The 18666-nt window shown below is 43.8% G+C and overlaps 1 protein-coding gene across 1 annotated transcript; it reads left to right on the top strand.

Moving 5' to 3' along the window:
- Positions 1–167: 167 nt before the first annotated feature.
- Positions 168–16834, top strand: cndp2 (carnosine dipeptidase 2). Its single transcript, XM_033637982.2, has 12 exons — positions 168–386; positions 9033–9110; positions 9800–9943; positions 10092–10254; positions 11646–11734; positions 13987–14187; positions 14309–14393; positions 14544–14704; positions 14809–14973; positions 15725–15866; positions 16115–16262; positions 16630–16834. Exons 2-12 carry the CDS (start codon positions 9051–9053, stop codon positions 16694–16696), a joined length of 1425 nt encoding a protein of 474 aa, XP_033493873.1. The 5' UTR covers positions 168–386; positions 9033–9050; the 3' UTR covers positions 16697–16834.
- The last annotated feature ends 1832 nt before the right edge of the window (positions 16835–18666 follow it).

Below are 18666 nucleotides of genomic sequence, written 5' to 3'. Positions count from 1 at the left end.
AGTATTTCTACACGGCGGTACTGCTACTTTTACTGAAGTAGGAGACTTGAGTACTTCTTGCACTATCGTTACATCAGAGCTTTGTATGTAGATTTTCCAGAGATGGTCTATCTCCTCTTTAAACTGTCTCCGTACCCAATAAATGAACGTGACGAAGCATGTGCTGCTGACCCACAATTCATTGCGCCGTGAAAACAATCCAACAGCCGCTCTGTGTCCACCGGTGCAGTGAAGACTTTCTGTCCTCTCTTATTTTGTGCGCAGAACAAAACACATCGTACTTTTTAAGCTTTTCAGCTTAGTCAGCGGCTTTAGGAAACACAGGAAGTGTCAGTCAGGTGAGAAGAGTCACATGAAGACATCAACTGTACGGAAATAAACACGAGGTGAGTTCTCATAACGGAACAGTTTTTAGTTTTAATGCTTAATTATGTGTTTTAGAAATGACCAGAGCCTATGGTGTAACGTTAAGTTAGCCAGTTACCGCGAGTTTTGGAGATATTGAGTTAGCCGGCTAACGTTAGCTGTGACCTGTCACCAAGCTGCTCTGCCTTCAGAGAGCCGTTGAGCTCCGGGCCTATTCAGTCAGAGCTTCACTTCAGTCATGCATCAAATAGAAACTATTTACAGATTTATATGACAATATTAAAAAAAACATTAGGTCAGGCTGATCATAATGACAGATCTTAGCAAAAAATAAAATAATAATAATAATAAAAATTAACAAAAAAAAAAACAAACCCAAAAACAAAACAAATAAAACAAAAAACAAAAAATAAAATAAAATAGAATGAAAAACTGACCAGTTCCCGGTATTCATACACCTACAAATTAAACCAACAATAAACCACATAAACAAATAAACAACCATTTCTGGAGATCTGATTTAAAACTCCTCTGAACTGGGTTTAAAGGGAAACTTCGACCATTTTCACACATTCCAAAAATATTAGTTAACATAAACCACTCTCACACATCCTAAACCTGCCAAAGAGTGCTAAAACTCAATTTTGTCTATGTCACAGGGCAGGGGAGTCCAACTTTTTTGAATGGGGGTTAGATAATGTGAAAATACCTGGGGGCCAGCTGCTTCCTGCATCATATGGGTTATAAAAAACAATCCCATACAACTTAGACAAGCCCAGCTGTTTCATATTTCAGTGGGAAAAAAATCAACCTTACACTGCTTGTGAAAGAGGTAGCTTTGCTGTGGACTTTATGCTCCTTTGCTGAAGAATCTGGCGATATGATACATATCAAGACAAAGGGGGTACATGCAATACATTGGGATATATAAGCAAGGTGATATGTTGTGGTATTTGCAAAGTAAGGTAAATGCAAAGGAAAACTGTTAAAGAGAACACTCAACTATATGCATAAAATTTTAGTGGAAAATGTTGACTTTTTAATGCAAACAGAACAGAAGGATCTGAATTCATCACAGCCCCTGTAATAAGATGTTACATTGGAGTCACGTGACTGAAGAGAGATTACAGCACTGCTGTCCAGCAGTCGGGGTTTAAACCCAACGCATGTGAACTGTTAATCAAAAATGAATACTGTACTGATTCTCAAAAACACTGTATCACAAAACATAAAATCACAATGCTGAAGTGCCTACTACTCAACCCTCTACTTTGCTGTAGACATGTAGACAATGTGTTGTAAGTGAACCGTGTATTTGCATGTGTACTGTCTGTTTATGAAAACACATTGTTCGGCCTGTGTAGTTCCTACTTGCTGCATGTCTACAAACTGTAACATAGTCCTGCCATTGTGAGGTGAAATGGAGAAACTGCAAAGTGATCTTGATTGTTTAACTTGTAATGTGTGGGGCCACATCTAGCATATTCTAAACAACAAGCCATTTAAAATCAGTCTGTGGGCCACGATTGGCCCCTGGGCCGGACTGGGAACATGTCTGGGTATAAAGTCTGGAGCTGCTCCGTAGACAATGAATTGTGAAAGATGCACCAAGAGGAAGTTCTGAGTATTTCTGTTTCAGAGCTGAAAGCACCACAAAAGAATGAAACTCATTTGGGTATGAGAAAGCACATAAACACACTGTGGATCCACAAAATCAGGCTCCCATTCATTGTCTATGGAGAAGCTCCAGACTCAATATCCTATGCTCAACTTGTGGCCCCTGGGCCAAATCTGGCCTGTGATAGGCTGCCAGGGTAAAAAAGGTGCCAGAGTGCATAAAAAGGCATTAAAGAAATACCTCATCCACAAAATAACCATTTGTGAATCAGTTAGTCATACTGTGTTGAATTCATGACGAAAGCGTTTTTCAGTGTTCACATGCACAGAAAGTGAAACTGAGCATATGACTGGATAAATGAGACTTGGATTATACTGCATGACTTGTGTGAGAGTTTTTAAACAGATGTTTTGATGTAGCTTTGCTGTTGTTTAACGTGGTCTCCAATCAGTCCAGAAATCAACATGTTTGAAGTTGTCTGTGGAGGCATGCGAGAAAAACAAAGTTTCTTCACAAATTCAAGCAAACATGAATCAAACATAAATGAAACATGAATAATTGATTTAAAATGCTGATTTTGTTGGTGAGGCACTCCTTTAAAGAGAGCTTTTTTTATTTAAAAAAAAGTGCCAGTGGAGGATACCCCCAGACCTCCAGACAGAGTGTCCTAAATCTTAAAAAAAAAAAGCCCCTGTGTACACCTGACCTGTGCGAGGCTGCTGCAACTAGATTTCCTCTTGGCAAAGATGAGTGAGGACAGCAAACATGAAATGGTTGAAAACGAAATGTTATAACTATAACTTCTGTTCCCTGAAGGAGAGGAACGAGGTACAACACATAGTATGGGATATCACGCCCCCGCGTGGCCTGACTGAAGAAACCTTTATTCACGCCTTTAAGGCAGATGATCTGTGGTGACGCATGTGAGGCCCCGCCCGCACATATATACCTGCGTCGCCACAGTCATTCTTCAGTTCGATAGCCGCTCTTCACCGAGCCCAGCTGCGCAGCGGGGCAACCTAGTGTTGTACCTCGTTCCTCTCCTTCAGGGATCGTTCCCTTTCAGTCGATTCACTTGGTACAACACATATAGTATGGGACATGTAAACACGCCCCGCAGAGCATCCACCGAACCGGAGTCCACCTCCAGCACTTCAGTGCATCGTGGACCCAGCAGAAAGGACAGAGTGAGCCACCGAAGGGGCTGTCACATCCAAACGATAAAACCGGACAAAAGTGTGCGGTGATGACCAACTGGCTGCAGCACAGATATCACTCACAGATACCCCTTTAAATAAAGCCCATGATGCTGCCATGCCCCTGGTCGAATGTGCCCTCACACCGTGAGGCAATGGAAGACCCCTGCTGTTGTATTCTAGGGAGATGGCCTCCACAGTCCAGTGAGAAAGCCGCTGCTTAGACAGAGCTTTACCCTTAGCCGGATTAGCAAAACAGACAAACAATTGGTCATATAAACGCACACTCTGTGTGCGGTCTATGTAAGTACGTAGCGCACGCACGGGGTACAAGAAATGTAACCTCCTCTGCTCCTTGGAAGCAAACGGAGGGGAACAGAAGCTCAAAAGCTCAAACGTCATAGAGCTATAGGCTGCAGGGATAATCTTAGGCAAATACGCTGCATTTGGGCGCAATGTAACCTTAGAGCCATCCGAAGTGAAGGTCGCCCACCCGCTTTGCAGAAGCCAAAGTGAGAAGTAGTGAGGTCTTATATGAAAGAAACTTCATATCTGCAGACTCAATAGGCTCAAATGGAGGTCCACAAAGCGCCTCAAGCACCAAAGCTAAATCCCATGAGGGAACGCTGGGTTTAATCACAGGCCTCAGCCTGCGGACTCCCTTTAGGAAACGCATGGTAAGAGGATGAGCGCTTGGTGTCACTCCATCAAAACCAACATGGCATGCAGATATAGCGGCCAAATAAACCTTAATTGTGGAGAAAGAGAGACCCTTATCCAGCAGTTTCTGGAGGAATGTCAAAACATCCACAATAGAGCACTGAAATGGGAGTACATTTCGGTCTTGACACCACACTTGGTGGCAGACCCTTAGCTATTAGATTGGACCTTTCAACAGGTAGGCATGCAACCGCCACTGCTCTGGGCGTGGGTGAACCACCTCCCCTCCCGCCTGGGAGAGGAGGTCCCTGCGGAGGGGAAGCTGCCAGGGCCTCTCTGCCAGCAGACTTATTATCTCGGCATACCACGACTTCACTGGCCAGTGAGGGGCCACCAGGATCAGAGAGAGACCCTGTTGGCGCACCCTCTCCAGAACTGACAAAATCATCTCCACTGGGGGAAACGCATACAGAAGCGTGTTGGGCCATGTGTGCGCTAACGCGTCCATCCCTAGGGGAGCGTTGTGGTCCATCATGGAAAAGAACAGGGGGCAGTGGGTATTTGCTCTGGAGGCAAAAAGGTCCACTTCCGCCCTGCCAAAACAGTCCCATATTTGAGTCACCACCAATGGGTGCAACCTCCACTCCCTCACAAGAGGACCTCCCCTGGAGAGGTCCGGCCCCCAAGTTCAGGTGGCCCGGGACATGGGTGGCTCTGAGAGACAGAAAATGAGCACTGCGCCATAGCAACAGAGAGCGAGCCAGTTTCAACAGGGGAAGTGAGCGGGTCCCTCCCTGCCTGTTTATGTAGGAAACCACCGTTGTATGGTCTGTCCTGATCAGAACATGATGGCCTGTCAGAACCGGACGAAAATGCCTTAGAGCTAAGAAAGTTGCTAACAGCTCCAGGTGGTTGATGTGGAGCCTGCATTGTACCGACGTCCACACCCCTCTCACTGCTGCACCTTCGCACAGAGCCCCCCACCCCCTCAGGGAAGCATCTGTGGACACCACCTTGCGAAAAGACACCCTCCCTATAGGGGAGCCTTGTTGTAGTAAACTGGGTTCCCTCCACGGGAGGAGCACCGACATGCAAGAAGGAGATATCGTCAGCCTCCTCTGGAGGTGAAGCGGCACGCACAGCCGATGAGATTGAGTCCAGCGTTGCAACGCTCGCATCTTTAACAGCCCGAGTGGCACTACAGCAATCATAGATGCCATCATGCCTAACAGCTGTAAGATCGTCCGAAAATGTAGTTTGCGTCCCAAATGAAACTGAGCGAGGCAGCGGTGAAACGCAGCCACCCTGTGCTCTGACAGACGCGCTCGGTTTGAAATCGAACATGTTTCCAGCCCGAGAAAAGAAAACTGCTGACTCAGGATCAGTGAACTTTTCCGTAAATTCACCAAGAAGCCCAGCGCTTGGACCTGCGACAGAGTCAGCGACAGGTGCGCCGCTGCCCTCTCTCTGGAGCTCGCGATCAAAGCCCAGTCGTCTAGATAGGCTAATATGCGAACGCCTTTCTCCCGGAGCGGAGCTAACGCCGCCTCGACACATTTTGTGAAGGTGTGGGGGCGAGTGACAAGCCGAACGGCAGCACCAGGTATTTGTAGGCTGTGCTCTCGAATGCAAACCTTAGAAACTGCCTGTGGTCCGGGTGTATCGCTACTTGAAAGTAAGCGTCTGTAATATCGATAGTTGTAAACCAATATCCCGGTCCGATCACGCTCAGTAGCTGTCTGACTGTTAGCATTTTGAACCTGTAAGTTCGTAGATACTTGTTTAACACTCGCAGGTCTAAAATAGCAACTCGTATCGCTCTCTTGTTCAACAAGTTGTTTATTTCTTCCCTCAGTACTGCAGCTGCCTCGTCCCCTACAACTGTTTGTTATAGAGTGGAAACGGGGTGGCCGGGCCCTGAACTGTAACCGGTAACCCATGGCAACAGTCCTCTCTACCCACGGTGAGACTGCACATGCGCGCCACTGAGGGAGATGGACAGCTAGCCGACTGACCTGCAGCAATGTAGGGAATGGGCTGTCGCCCCCTGGCGTGCCAGAGGGGAACGGCACCACCAGTTTGACCTGGTTTATTTGTTTGGTATTGTTTTGGGTACAAAACGGAACCTTTATTGAGTTCAATAAAGGCACATTTACAACATTCACATAGTGAACAGAAGGCACCAACACTGGGGCACTTGTGTATGTGGGGGGGTTGTGCTTGGGAGACTGTGTCAGGGGAGTGCAATGCCTCTCGCCCAGAACTAAACATGAACGCGGCCTCTTTGGTGGCAACAGATGAGGGGCAGCAGTGTCTCCCTGCTGCTGGAGCCCCTCTCGGCCCACTCCCGGAGCTAGGATGAGTGCGGCTTCTTCCTCCTAGGCGCTGAATCCTTCTGGAGCCCTGGTGGCGGACCCTTGCTCCAAGCCGACTGGCGTGGGGTATGGCCCGGCGCTTGCTGCTTCACCGGCTGGGAGCCCAAACTCGCAGGCGGCACTGCCCTCTTGGGGGGAGGCGGCGGTGTCGGCTTGGCAGACCGCTGCTGTTTCGCATCACGTCTGGGGATGATGCTGCGCAGGGCTTCTGTCTGCTTCTTTCTCAGCTCAAAGTTTGTCTGAATAGCGTCGAGCGACTGTCCAAACAGGCCTTCAGCAGACACTGGCTCATCCAAATAAACAGCCCTGTCCCTCTCCGGAACGTCGGAAAGAGTCAGCCACAGGTGCCCCTGCGCAACCACTGTAGAAGCCATCCCTCTGCCCAGGGAGAGCGCTGCACAGCAGGACATGCGGAGGATGTAATCCGTAGCGACTCTAACCTCATTGAGAAGAGGGGCCAGTGGACTGTCGGAAGGCATGACTGACCCAAGCTCCGCCAGACATATGGCTTGATATGTCTGGAGCATAGTGACTGAGCTCAGCGCACGGGCCGTGCCTGCCTGTGCCCGGTAAATCTTCTCCAGCTGCGACGCGGAGAACCTGCAGTGCTTGGATGGGAGCGTAGTGGGGCCGCCGACACCATGGTTTTGGGCCGGGGCCAGATAGGCTGCCAGGGACGGCTCCATAGGCGGAGGGTTGACCAGACCCGCTTTTTTGGCTCCATCCAGGTCCAAATACTGTCCATAGCCGGGCACCGTGACGCGGGTAGACAGCGGCTTGTTCCACGTCGAGGTTAGCTCTGCGACAAAATCAGGGAACAAGGGCAGACTATTTTTAACAGTCGTCGGCTCGGGGGGACGGAAAAATCCCGCAAACCGCGACGGTTTCTGAGCCGGTGGGGGAGAAGGCCACTCCACCTCCAGCTTCTCGGCTGCACGGCGGTACAGTGAGAGGAAGGATGTGTCGTCCTGGTCAACCGACGCAGCAGCGGCGGTGTACTGGCCCGACGATAAAGCCTCCTGTTCATCCTCCGACAAGCCGTGCACGTCCAAACCGATGTCCAGCACGTCATCGTCATCATGGCAAGCGGCTAGCTGAAGCGGCGGCTGGCTAGCGCCCTCGGAGGGGTCCGTTTCACACTCGGCTAACCCGTCAACATACTCCATTTGGTCTGCCCAGTCACCAGTAGGGACTTCGGCCAAAAGCTCCTCGCCGTCGGACTCAGATGAAGCTGGGTCCCTCGACTCGGAGAGGAGGGGGTCCTGCCGTGAAACGGTTGTCTTCCCCAGCACTTTCTCCAAAAACGTGACCCGCCTCTCCAGGGTTGAGCTCCAGAGCTGGCGACAAGACGCACAAGACCCGGGCTCAATCAACGCCCTCCTAGCATGGAGGACTCCCAGACAGACGGGACACGCTTCGTGCTGGTCCTTGTCGTGCAAAGAGAAGCCGCACCCCTGAGGACAGGGGCGAACAGAAGACTTCTTCTTCGCCTGTTTAGGCTTGGTGCTCATACCGAGACACGAAACCCTTCGATGAATAGTACTCGAAAATACACACGAAATTAGTGCTCCGCGGGTAGCCGATGGCTAACACCAACAGGGGCTGTTAAGCTAATCTCGCGTCGGCAGTAGCCTATAGAACAGAGCTAACTAGCAGCAGCTAGCTAACCCACTCGGTAGAGGTGTTCTTAGCGAGGTGAAGAGCGTAAGAACTGAAGAATGACTGTGGCGACGCAGGTATATATGTGTGGGCGGGGCCTCACATGCGTCACCACAGATCATCTGCCTTAAAGGCGTGAATTAAGGTTTATTCAGTCACGCCACGAGAGGGCGTGATATCCCATACTATATGTGTTGTACTGAGTGAATCGACTGAAAGGGAACAGGCAATTAATTTATTGTATTGTTTGTTTGTTTATTAACTGGCCCCTTGGCCTCCTGTCATTTTGCAAAAGTGGCCCCCAGACAAAGCATTTAAGTATCCCTGCACCATGACATCACATGTTTGAGACTTCTCTGGTTTCTGGCTTTGAGAGACAGTAGCTCAGGTTTGCAAATATAGATTAAACTTTCCTTGGTCATGGAAGTAACATATTGAAATTTTTAATTTAGGTGGCGTTCCCTTTTAATAGCCTGCTCTGTCTAAAATCGAAAGTTAAGATTTTTGGTTCTAGTCTTAGTTATAAAGTGGAATTTACAGTACACTCTTTCATTATTGGCATGGCATACATGTAGATATGTAATATTCTGTTAACAGGTGCATATTTTTGTCCCAGTTGGAGTCCTTTCTAATAAACAGTGAAGTGTTTCTCATGATTGATGAAACCCTTCTTTAGGCACTCTGTAACTTATTTAATTATCACAGATCTCTGGGACCAACAGAGTCATGCATTTAAGTGATTGTAATGAAATTTCTGAAAACTTTTGCAAGTAAAACAGGAGCATCAGCACAGTGAATTGTGTTTTTTTAAGTGATGTTATAAATGTTCGTATGTACAGCTTCATGGCAGGGAGGTGAGCTTTCTGCTACATTGAGAGCTTTTTATTACGCAACTATCTACTTTATGCCTTTTCCTTTACAATATTAAAGTTCTGCAAAGTAACGGGACAAGTCAGCTGTGACCCTAATAATAATGTTGCAAAACTAACTCCGACTCAACTTCCTGATCTGAAACCTGCTTATCTGGCCCAGCGTGCATGACAGAGGAGCTATGAGTACAGCAGGGGTCAGCATGTTTCAAGGAGGGCGTGGTTTCTGTTCTCCCAGCAAAGGGGCTGAAGGTAGACTCTCACTCCACTCTGTCTGTTCAACCCTCAGCTCCTGTCGCTGGCAAAGATGGCTCATCTCACAGCGCTTTTCAAGTATGTGGACGAAAACCAGGATCTGTACGTGCAGGTAAGCTCATTCTAATAATTTCATGTAAGTGTACTCCCAGTATGAGCTCCTGCTGTTACGATCAACTAATCACTGGGGGTTATTAGACTGTAGCCAAATATCGGTCTTCACTTGATCCAGTGGTGTTAACCTTGAATATTAAGCAGCATTGTAACTCATTCACTTTGAGTTAGAGATTTAGTTTTAGTGACATGTTAACTGCAGATGCTGTTAAACTTTATGGACTCTTAATGCGCTCACACATTCAATTTGAATCCACTTTACAGGTTTGAAGGAGGCTTTTAAGAAAATGTGAGCCTTAAAGGGATAGTTCACCCCAAAATGAAACATGCCTACTTTTTCTCTTGCCTGTAGTGCTGTTTATCAGTCTAGATTGTTTTTGTGTGTCACTGAGTGTTGGAGATATCGGCCATAGAGATGTCTGCCTTCTCTAAAAACGATAGATTGTACTAAACCTGTGGTAATTATAGCACAAAAACAGCTCAACAGCAGTAGAATGGTGAAATCCCTCCCTCCAAAATTTGGCAACTCACACCAAAACAACCTAGATTGATAGGTAAGAGGAAAAATACGTATTTTTGATTTTGGGGTGAACTGTCTTTTTAAACTTCTACAACTGAGACTTGCTTTATGAAACAGAGTTTTCCTATATTATATTAAAATGTATGTACAATATTCTTGTTTCCTAGCGCCTTGCAGACTGGGTTGGCGTCCAGAGTGTATCTGCTTGGCCAGAGAAGCGCGGAGAGATCAAGAAGATGATGGAGATGGCCGCCAAGGACATTGAGAGGCTGGGGGGAACAGTGGAGATGGTGGACATTGGAAAACAGAAGGTGTGTGTATGAGTGTGCTATTGCTTATTGCTTTACCTATGTTGGTTAATGTGGTTTTGTTAATGGTTGTAAGTTAGCACAACGGGCCCTTTTTGTAAACCTTAACCTTAACTAAAATGCAAGCTGTTGTTTTTGTTTGTGCATGGAGCTTCCCTCTGGAGAGGAGATCCCTCTGCCGCCCATCGTCCTGGGTCGTTTGGGATCAGACCCGGGCAAGAAGACCGTGTGTATCTACGGCCACCTTGATGTCCAGCCTGCCAGCATTGACGATGGCTGGGATACAGAGCCTTTCACTCTGGTGGAGAAAGATGGTGAGAGCAGAACTGTTTTGGTTTCTGTTTGGCACAGATTTACCCTGAAGCTGTTTCGATCTGATGAAGAAATATTTGTTAGTTCAAAATAGATTTACTGGAAGTCACTGAAGCAAACAGTAATGTTTTTAAGGTGTGTAAGACGAGATGTGTTGTCAGTAACTGCAAGGTTTTTGTTTCCAGCCTTCCGTGTAATGATTACACCTCCCTCTTCTTTTGCTTGGCAGACTTACAGTGTCATATCTCACTGAAGTAAATGACTGATGTGTCTAAACTGGTAACGTAGTATTGAAAAAAAATGTATGTAAATGTCTGCACATCATTCATTCAGAGAAGTTTAATCATTATTACTTAAATGTAACATCTTGTTTAAATGCTCTTTGAGCTTTTATCAGCTTTGCACTTGTGATCATATCACAGTTTGCTGCATATTTCCAAAGTCCAGCCCAGTTACCACATGTTTTAGGGTAGAGTTGTGCTCTTAATCATGTCTTATCTGTAGGCCTCACAGGTCAAGTTGAATGAGTAGTGTTGTATTTATAAAGAAGACATTCACAGATGGCTAAAGGGCTAGAGTGAAGCATTTTATTTAGTTAAGCCTATTACATGATGACAGATGTTTAGTCTTTCTAGATAAACTTCTTTCCATATCAATGAATCATCGTCTGCTATTCACCAACTTGGCAGCTGTCTCAGGTTTCCTAAATTAGTTACTTTGCATCATTAAAAAATGCACATAAATGCAATGCTGTAATAGTTTTAAACTGAAGGTATATTTGTCATGTTAAACAACACAGAATGACTTAATGAAACTGTGTGAACCCTGTGTAACGTATCAGCACTCACCCACTACGTCAGCCTCATTTGCTGTTGTAATCCAGATAAAGCATTGCAGATTAGGTTTGTGATTTATTAGGCCTCATTATTAAACCCCATATATTGGCAGTTAATTTTTGATGACAATATGATAGGTAGACTGTCAGATATTAGGCCTGTCTTTTTTTAAACTGTTTTTTTGTGTGCTACTAATACCATAACCCAAATGGTCTTGTGTACTTTCTGTTGATAGTCAGCTGACAGAAAATACCACTTCCCCCTGTCTCGTTTCAGTCTGATCAGCCCTGTTCTTGCTTATGTCATGTTTTACTATCCAGTTGTTTAGTTGCCAAGGAGTTTGACTCATTGTGCTGACAGACACTATAGGCCTGCCTTCCACTTCCCCAGGGTCAGCATCCTGCTCAGGGACGACAGGGTCAGACAGTGAGAGTAAATGGACTGGAAACACTGGATAGACGACACAGAATGTCACCAGAAACTTCTGAATAACTTTCTGATGCTGTAATCAAATAAAGATCTGTGGCTTTGAGATAAAACACTGTCTCTCTTTGCAGGGAAGCTCTATGGCAGAGGTTCTACTGATGACAAGGGTCCAGTGCTGGCCTGGTTGAACTGTATCGAGGCCTACCAGAAAATCAAGCAGGTAAAATTCCCACCACTGCTTCATCTCTAATGTACAGTATATTTCTCTGTCCTTTAATGGGTGTTGTGATTAGGAACAAAAAGTTTAAGTTAGTTCCAGAGGCAGAGTTGTGGAAACCACATCTGTAGTGTTCTGTTTTGAGCAATCGAACCTCCCCCTTCGTGCACCCAGTAGCTCATATTGTAGAGCAGGTGCCCCATGTACAAAGGCCATGTCTTCCAACCCAAGGCCCTTTGCTGCATGTCCTTCCCCCTGTTTCTCTCTCCCCCTTTCATGCTACAGCTGTCCCATCACATGAAGGCAAAAGCCACAAAAATATCTTTAAAAAAACCTCTTAGAGGCTCCGGAAAATTATCACAGAAATTAAATACAAATTGTCAGTGATCTTGGACCAGACCTCTCTTACATGACACAACTCTCATTACAGTCCAGCCAACCAGTATTGTTCATTATAGCATCACAAAGCTTCTAAATGTGAGGATAATAAGAACAAACCCACTTTGGTTTTGGTTTGGTAATGTTCTACCTCCTCATTACTTAAACATTTGGGTGTGGTTGTGCGGAGATTGGAAACGGACAGATTACAATTTACTGGTTGGAACGTTGCTTGGTAAATGGTAATTAAACTTAGGTGTGGTGACTTATTCTGTATGACGTCTTTATGACATTTTCATGTCAACTTTGTATGGAATTTATACAAGGTGAATGGAATCATAATTATAGGTTAAATTCATCTCTTTTGGACATTCACAGAGAAATTTTCTTTTCAGTTTGAAAGCTGCTGTTTGAAAAAATTAAACCCAAATCAGTTCCATAGACAAAATAATAGATGTGGCTACCGTGACGTCACCCATTGGTTTGTGGACTCCTGTTTTAAAGCCCAAGTTGAGACATGTATAGCTGCAGCCACATTCCATTTGAAGCCAACAAAGCCTACAAAGTGCACCCACCACCAATACAAGACAGACCCACTGACACAACCCTGCTACAGCGCCACATTGTAGTGAATAAATATGAGGCTGCTATAAATCACTTTCAAATTCATTATACATGAGGAGGTCAGTCACCTTTTTTAAGAAATGAGATGTTAAGATAAGTTTCCCACACATTCCTGTACACATTCACACATGGTTAGAATATCTGCTGCCACGATTTGATTTTCTATTTTTGGAGCTGGATCGTTCATTAGGAGCGTTGTTGGAATATACATAAAGTTCGGTTATTGCTGCACAGACAGAGTAGCAGAACACCAGGTACAGTGAATGTAAACCTAACCGTTTATTGCACTGGGTCTAAATTTTTGCCTCTGCAGCCGCTGCCCTTCTCATCCAGGGACCAGAGTGCAAAGGGGGCTTATTGTGGACCACCGTGTAGGTATGCTGAGCAAGTCACGTAGTTGCTTCAGCCGCTACTGTACCTACTCACTTGAGTTTGGCGTTTTGGCTGTTGCCAGTTTGGATTTTTGTCGCCAGAAGTGACCATATTTGGACAAGAGTGTGGAGATGATTCCAATGTTTAAGGCTAGCTTGGTTAGCACAGTGCAATTACAGCTGTGGTAATGCTAATGCTAATAATGCTAATAATGCTAATGCTAATAATTTTTGCTAGTGAAAAACAGGCTAAAAACCATAAAACAAAATGCACTGACCAAAAAACTGAACATCTGACTGTTTAGGGGGTCTTTCAGTACAACCAAAAGCTGAACAAGACTTTTTTGGCGTGGTAGCAACTTGTCAATAGATGATACGGACCTGTCATCTTAAGTTGCCCTACCCTTAATTATGCCCATTTTTAAGCCTTAATAGTGATAATATGGGATTTTGTTAAATTACCATAAAGTGTTGCTTTTGGTGTTGGAACAAGGAGTGATTTTCCAAAGTGACTCTGCATCATTCTGAGAGATGAATTATCTCTGTGTTAAAGTACAGAGCTGATTTGGTAATTATATGTCGATCACTTCAGAGAAGTCAGCAGGATAAAGTGGTCAAAGGTCTCTGGATGAGATCTGTCATCATGTCTTAACAAGCTATCATTTAATGATTAAACCAAGTCATGTCACCTGCGTGCTGTTTTGAATCACCCTTTACTTTCACCTGAAATAGTAATGAATAAGCAAAAAAATGGCCCTGAGTTTTAATTTAAACTGGTCTTCCATCCTAGTGATCTTTATTGTTATACACAGTAAGGCCTGGTGATGATATTTATGGAAGTTGACAGTTGTTCTATTTTTGTCCTTATCTCTCTTTGTGCAGGAGCTTCCCATCAACATTAAATTCTGCTTCGAGGGGATGGAGGAGTCTGGATCTGAGGGCCTGGATGAACTGGTGTTTTCTCGGAAAGACACCTTCCTGAAAGACGTGGACTATGTCTGCATATCTGACAACTATTGGCTTGGCAAGACCAAACCCTGCATCACCTACGGTCTGAGAGGAATCTGCTACTTCTTTGTTGAGGTGAAGTCTGATTGTAGTGCTGTTTTAAAATTTTGGTTAAACTGCAACAAAAACAAACCATGTCTTTTATTTGTGAAATTGTATTTTGCTGAAGCACATTAAAATTCTTTTTCATCTGAAGGTGCATTGCGGGGACAAGGACCTTCACTCAGGGGTGTTCGGTGGCTCTGTTCATGAAGCCATGAGCGACCTGATTGCGCTAATGGGCAAGTGATGCTGATAATATTATAATCTACAAAACCTAATTTGAGTGCAGTTTTACTGGAAAACACTGGTAATAAAATGATGTTTTTTTGACCTGCACTTGACACAGTTTTAGGAGCACTGACATATTGTATTTGTCTTTCTCTAAACAGGCTCACTCTTAGACAGGAAGGGGAAGATTTTGATTCCTGGGATGAATGATGATGTGGCCCCTCTGACAGAGGAGGAGAAAAAGCTGTATGAGAAAATTGATTTTGATTTGTACGAATACTGCAAAGATGTTGGAGTTGGACAGCTGCTGCATGACACCAAGGCAAGCATTGATTTCTGTTGTTTTCACCACTCAAAGATAGAAACTCTGGATAACTGCATGGTTATCATTATAATTTAAGACGTACTGCTCTAATCTTCCTGTAGGAGAAAATCCTGATGCACCGCTGGAGGTACCCATCTCTTTCTCTTCACGGTATTGAGGGAGCTTTCTCTGAAGCAGGATCCAAAACTGTTATCCCGCGCAAGGTCATTGGCAAGTTCTCCATCCGTCTTGTCCCTGACATGGACCCCAAAGTTGTGGAGAAGCAGGTAGGATGCTGAAATATCTTTACACTGTTTTTAATGCTGTCATCCGATGGTACTCATGTGACTAGAACACAATAAAGCTTGGTGTGTGGAAAAGCCTCTGACAGTGGAATTTAGAACTTGATGACTTTGCCAACCACTCTCACCCTCAGTAGTAGTGTGTCACAAAGATGAGTCACTTGGTTGTTCTGTTTTTGGAAAGAATATTGCACTTACAACAAAAAAAAATTGCAAGTAAAACAGATTATTCAGTCCTTATGATTTAAAAAAAAAAAAGTCAAAAAAAGTGCTGTATCTCTTCTTCTTAACTGAAAATTGATGAATGATGCAGTTATCCTGCCATTGCCAAAACAAAATGGTCTCATTGAGTTGCTTAAGATAGTGTTCATGTGAGTTTGCCAAGTGCTTACCAGGGCAGAATACAGGAAATATGTAATTAAGGTTAAGATTAAGTTGTCCTCGCAAAATCTCCTTGGTGCTTTCACTCATTTTCTTATATATAATGTGTAATGTATAATGTATAATTTAGTCTGATTACTGTCTCTCAGATCCTGATGACAACCTAGAGTCGATATGCATTGGTGTGTTAGACTGCCTGTGCTCAAAGAATAAATGCATGAGATTATTTTCTTCATGATTGTATTAATTTGAAACTTCTGGGACCTTGTTTTTTGCACCTGTCAGACCAGCCATCAGAGCCAAGCAGCGCTTCCTTCTCACATTGTAACTCATATTTATCTTTGTCATCATTAAGGTTATTGATCATCTGCAGAAGAAGTTTGCTGAACGGGAAAGCCCCAATACACTGAACGTGTACATGGGCCACGGAGCCAAGGCCTGGGTCTCTGACTTCAACCACCCGCACTACATGGCTGGTCGGAAGGCCATGAAGACAGGTACAGAGGCTGAGTGATGCAAGACAGACTGAAATGTATATGATTAAAGGATCACTCAAAACACTGAGTACTATTTACCCCCATTGGGATATAATTTTCATTTCCTCACATCATCTGATTGCTGTTAAAGAGAGCAGTAATGAATGAGGATGAAAATTGATTTTTCTGTTTGTTACACTCCATCCTTAATGTTGTAGAGGGTTTTTTTACCTTCTTCACTTACATGGGCTGCACTCTCCATTTGCTAGTATTTGGTGTGGAGCCTGACCTGACCCGTGAGGGCGGAAGCATCCCCGTCATTTTGACCTTCCAGGAGGCCACAGGACGTAACATCATGCTGCTTCCTGTTGGATCCTCTGACGACGGAGCTCACTCCCAGAACGAAAAGCTCAACAGGTATTTCAAAGTGTCACATTTTCATCTTCTTTTTTCCTTTTCTACATGAATCATTCTGTTTGAGAAGAGGAACTGAAGAGTTCAAAAAGTTTCCTATAGGAGTTTAAAAGTTTGTTGCCAGAATGAGCATCACGATGGACAAATTTAGATGTGATAATGAGGAAAAGAAATTACCGTTAAGGCCAGAGAAAAGATTCCTGTACCAATGGAAGTGCTTCTGCCTAAACGTTATAATTAAAATGAGACGCAACAACTTGAATTCTTTATACATAATTTTAATGCTTGACCCCTCTATTGCAGCATGTGATAAAGAGAACTATTCACCGATTAAACAAGCTGATCACTGTTTTATCTTTCCCATTTTCAGAACCAACTACATTCAAGGGATCAAGATGCTTGGTGCATACTTCCATGAGGTTTCACTGCTGCAATGAAGTGACATCTCATCTCAAATGTAAAATATGTCCATTCTCAGTACATGAGCCATAGCCTTTGTGGTATTATTTACCCTCACAGTAAGCAGTTTTATACACACTTCACACTGATAATAAAAGTATTTTTCGTTGTTACTATTTGTTGTCCTGTTTCATTATTTATATACGTAACCTGCAACCTGTCACTAGAGAATGTTTTGTGTTTATTTTTATTTTCTGTTATTCTGTTTATTATATGTAGTGAGGAGTAATTAAGCAGGTATTAAATGTGTTCAAGGCCTCAGTGAAGATAGGCTAGATTTGTGATCATAGTCCTTAATGCTAATATCAATATGGGTGTCCATCTCACATAAAAACACCAGTGCAACCAGTCCCATGCTAAACAACCCCAGTTACTCTGTACAGCAGCCAGTTCCACAGATTATTCTGCACGGACCGCTAATTGAAAAATGAATATATTATAACTTAACAAAACAGAATAGCATCTTACTATATAATGATGAAAACTCTGTCTGTGGGTGTGTGTGTTCCACGTTTTTCTCCTCACTGACTTGGTCAATCCATGTGAAATTTGGCACAGTGGTAGAGGGTCATGGGAGGATGCGAATGAAGCAATATTACATCAAGTGGCCAAAGGAGGGCGCTATAGCAACCGATTGAAATTGCAAACTTTGAATGGGCATATCTCATGCACCGTATGTTGTAGAGACATGAAACTGTGCACAGAGATGCCTCTCCTCATGAGGAACAAATTTGCCTCAAAAACCCATAACTTCTGGTTATATATATTTTCCACCATTTTGAATTTTTTGAAAAACACTTCAAATCAATCTCTTCCTAGGAAGTTTGGCCGATCTGCATGAAACTCGGTGAACATAATCTAGGGACCAATATCTAAAGTTCTCTCTTGGCAAAAGTTGGAAAACTTACTAAAACTGAGCTTCTATAAGGCAATGAATATTGTGGAGGGCGTGGCTCATCAAAGGTGTATAACATCTCAAGAGTTTCATCGATCACCACGCAACTTTGTAGGCATATGACCACACATAATCTGAGGGGACCCCTCCATTATTGATCCCATCAAACAAAATGGGGGCGCTAGAGAGCTAATTTCTTATCTAGGCCTAACTGCTATATCGATTTTTACTAAACTTGGTAGATATGTGAACAGGACGCCTCAAGGTGACTTGAGAAATGTAACTCTAATTGGCAACTGGGTGGCGCTATAACAACAGAAAAATACTTAGAAATGGCTAAAATGCGACCAATCTCTGTGGCTCCCCCTGTGGCTGAATGTTTGTTGTTGTTTTTTCTAATTATTGGTATGACTAAGTCATGGTATGACATGCTGTACATAATCACAGAAACTGTCAATGTGTCATTCTGTCAGTCAGTCATTCTGTCTGTCCCACGTTTTTCTACTCACTGACGTGGTCAATCTATATGAAACTGCACATAGGCATTGAGGATTGGCATAGGTAGGAGGTGACAAAGCTATCAATGGGTATGGACTAGTTCTTATTTAATAATTTGCATACAATCAGAATTCTGGTGACATTTTAATAAAAATCAATGCCACCAATTGAATTAAATAAATATTATGGGAAAGCATGCCATATACTGTTGGGATTCTTTAGGAATTCAATGAGCCATTTCACTTTAAATGTATTATTTAATAAACTAAAGTCCAAGACCTCAAGACCACCTTGTTCCTGACTACCTTTCATTGTTTCTTTTTTGAGATAATGTTTTTTTCCCTCCAAATATAGTTATACAGTATCTTATCCAGTTGTTTCATAACATTTGTTGGGACATGAAGTGATAATGATATAACCTATAGACAGCTCTAGATATGCCTTCTGTTTTTGATAACAAAACCCTTCCAAATAAAGATAGATCTCTCATTGACCATGAGTTCAATTTTGATTTTGTTTTTTCAATTATGGGATCAAAATTGGCTTTACTTTGCT

The sequence above is a fragment of the Epinephelus lanceolatus genome, chromosome 16, assembly GCF_041903045.1.
Source record: "Epinephelus lanceolatus isolate andai-2023 chromosome 16, ASM4190304v1, whole genome shotgun sequence".
Lineage (NCBI taxonomy): Eukaryota > Metazoa > Chordata > Actinopteri > Perciformes > Serranidae > Epinephelus > Epinephelus lanceolatus.
The sequence above is the reverse complement of the archived record's forward strand: the minus strand, read 5'-3'. Positions and strand labels throughout refer to the sequence as shown.

Excerpts from the sequence above, each read along its gene's own strand:
- cndp2 (XM_033637982.2), top strand. The coding sequence starts at position 9,051 with ATGGCTCATCTCACAGCGCTTTTCAAGTATGTGGACGAAAACCAGGAT. Across the intron at positions 10,255-11,645 it reads CACTCTGGTGGAGAAAGATG|GGAAGCTCTATGGCAGAGGT; the intron begins GTGAGAGCAGAA and ends CTCTCTTTGCAG. Across the intron at positions 14,974-15,724 it reads CCAAAGTTGTGGAGAAGCAG|GTTATTGATCATCTGCAGAA; the intron begins GTAGGATGCTGA and ends GTCATCATTAAG.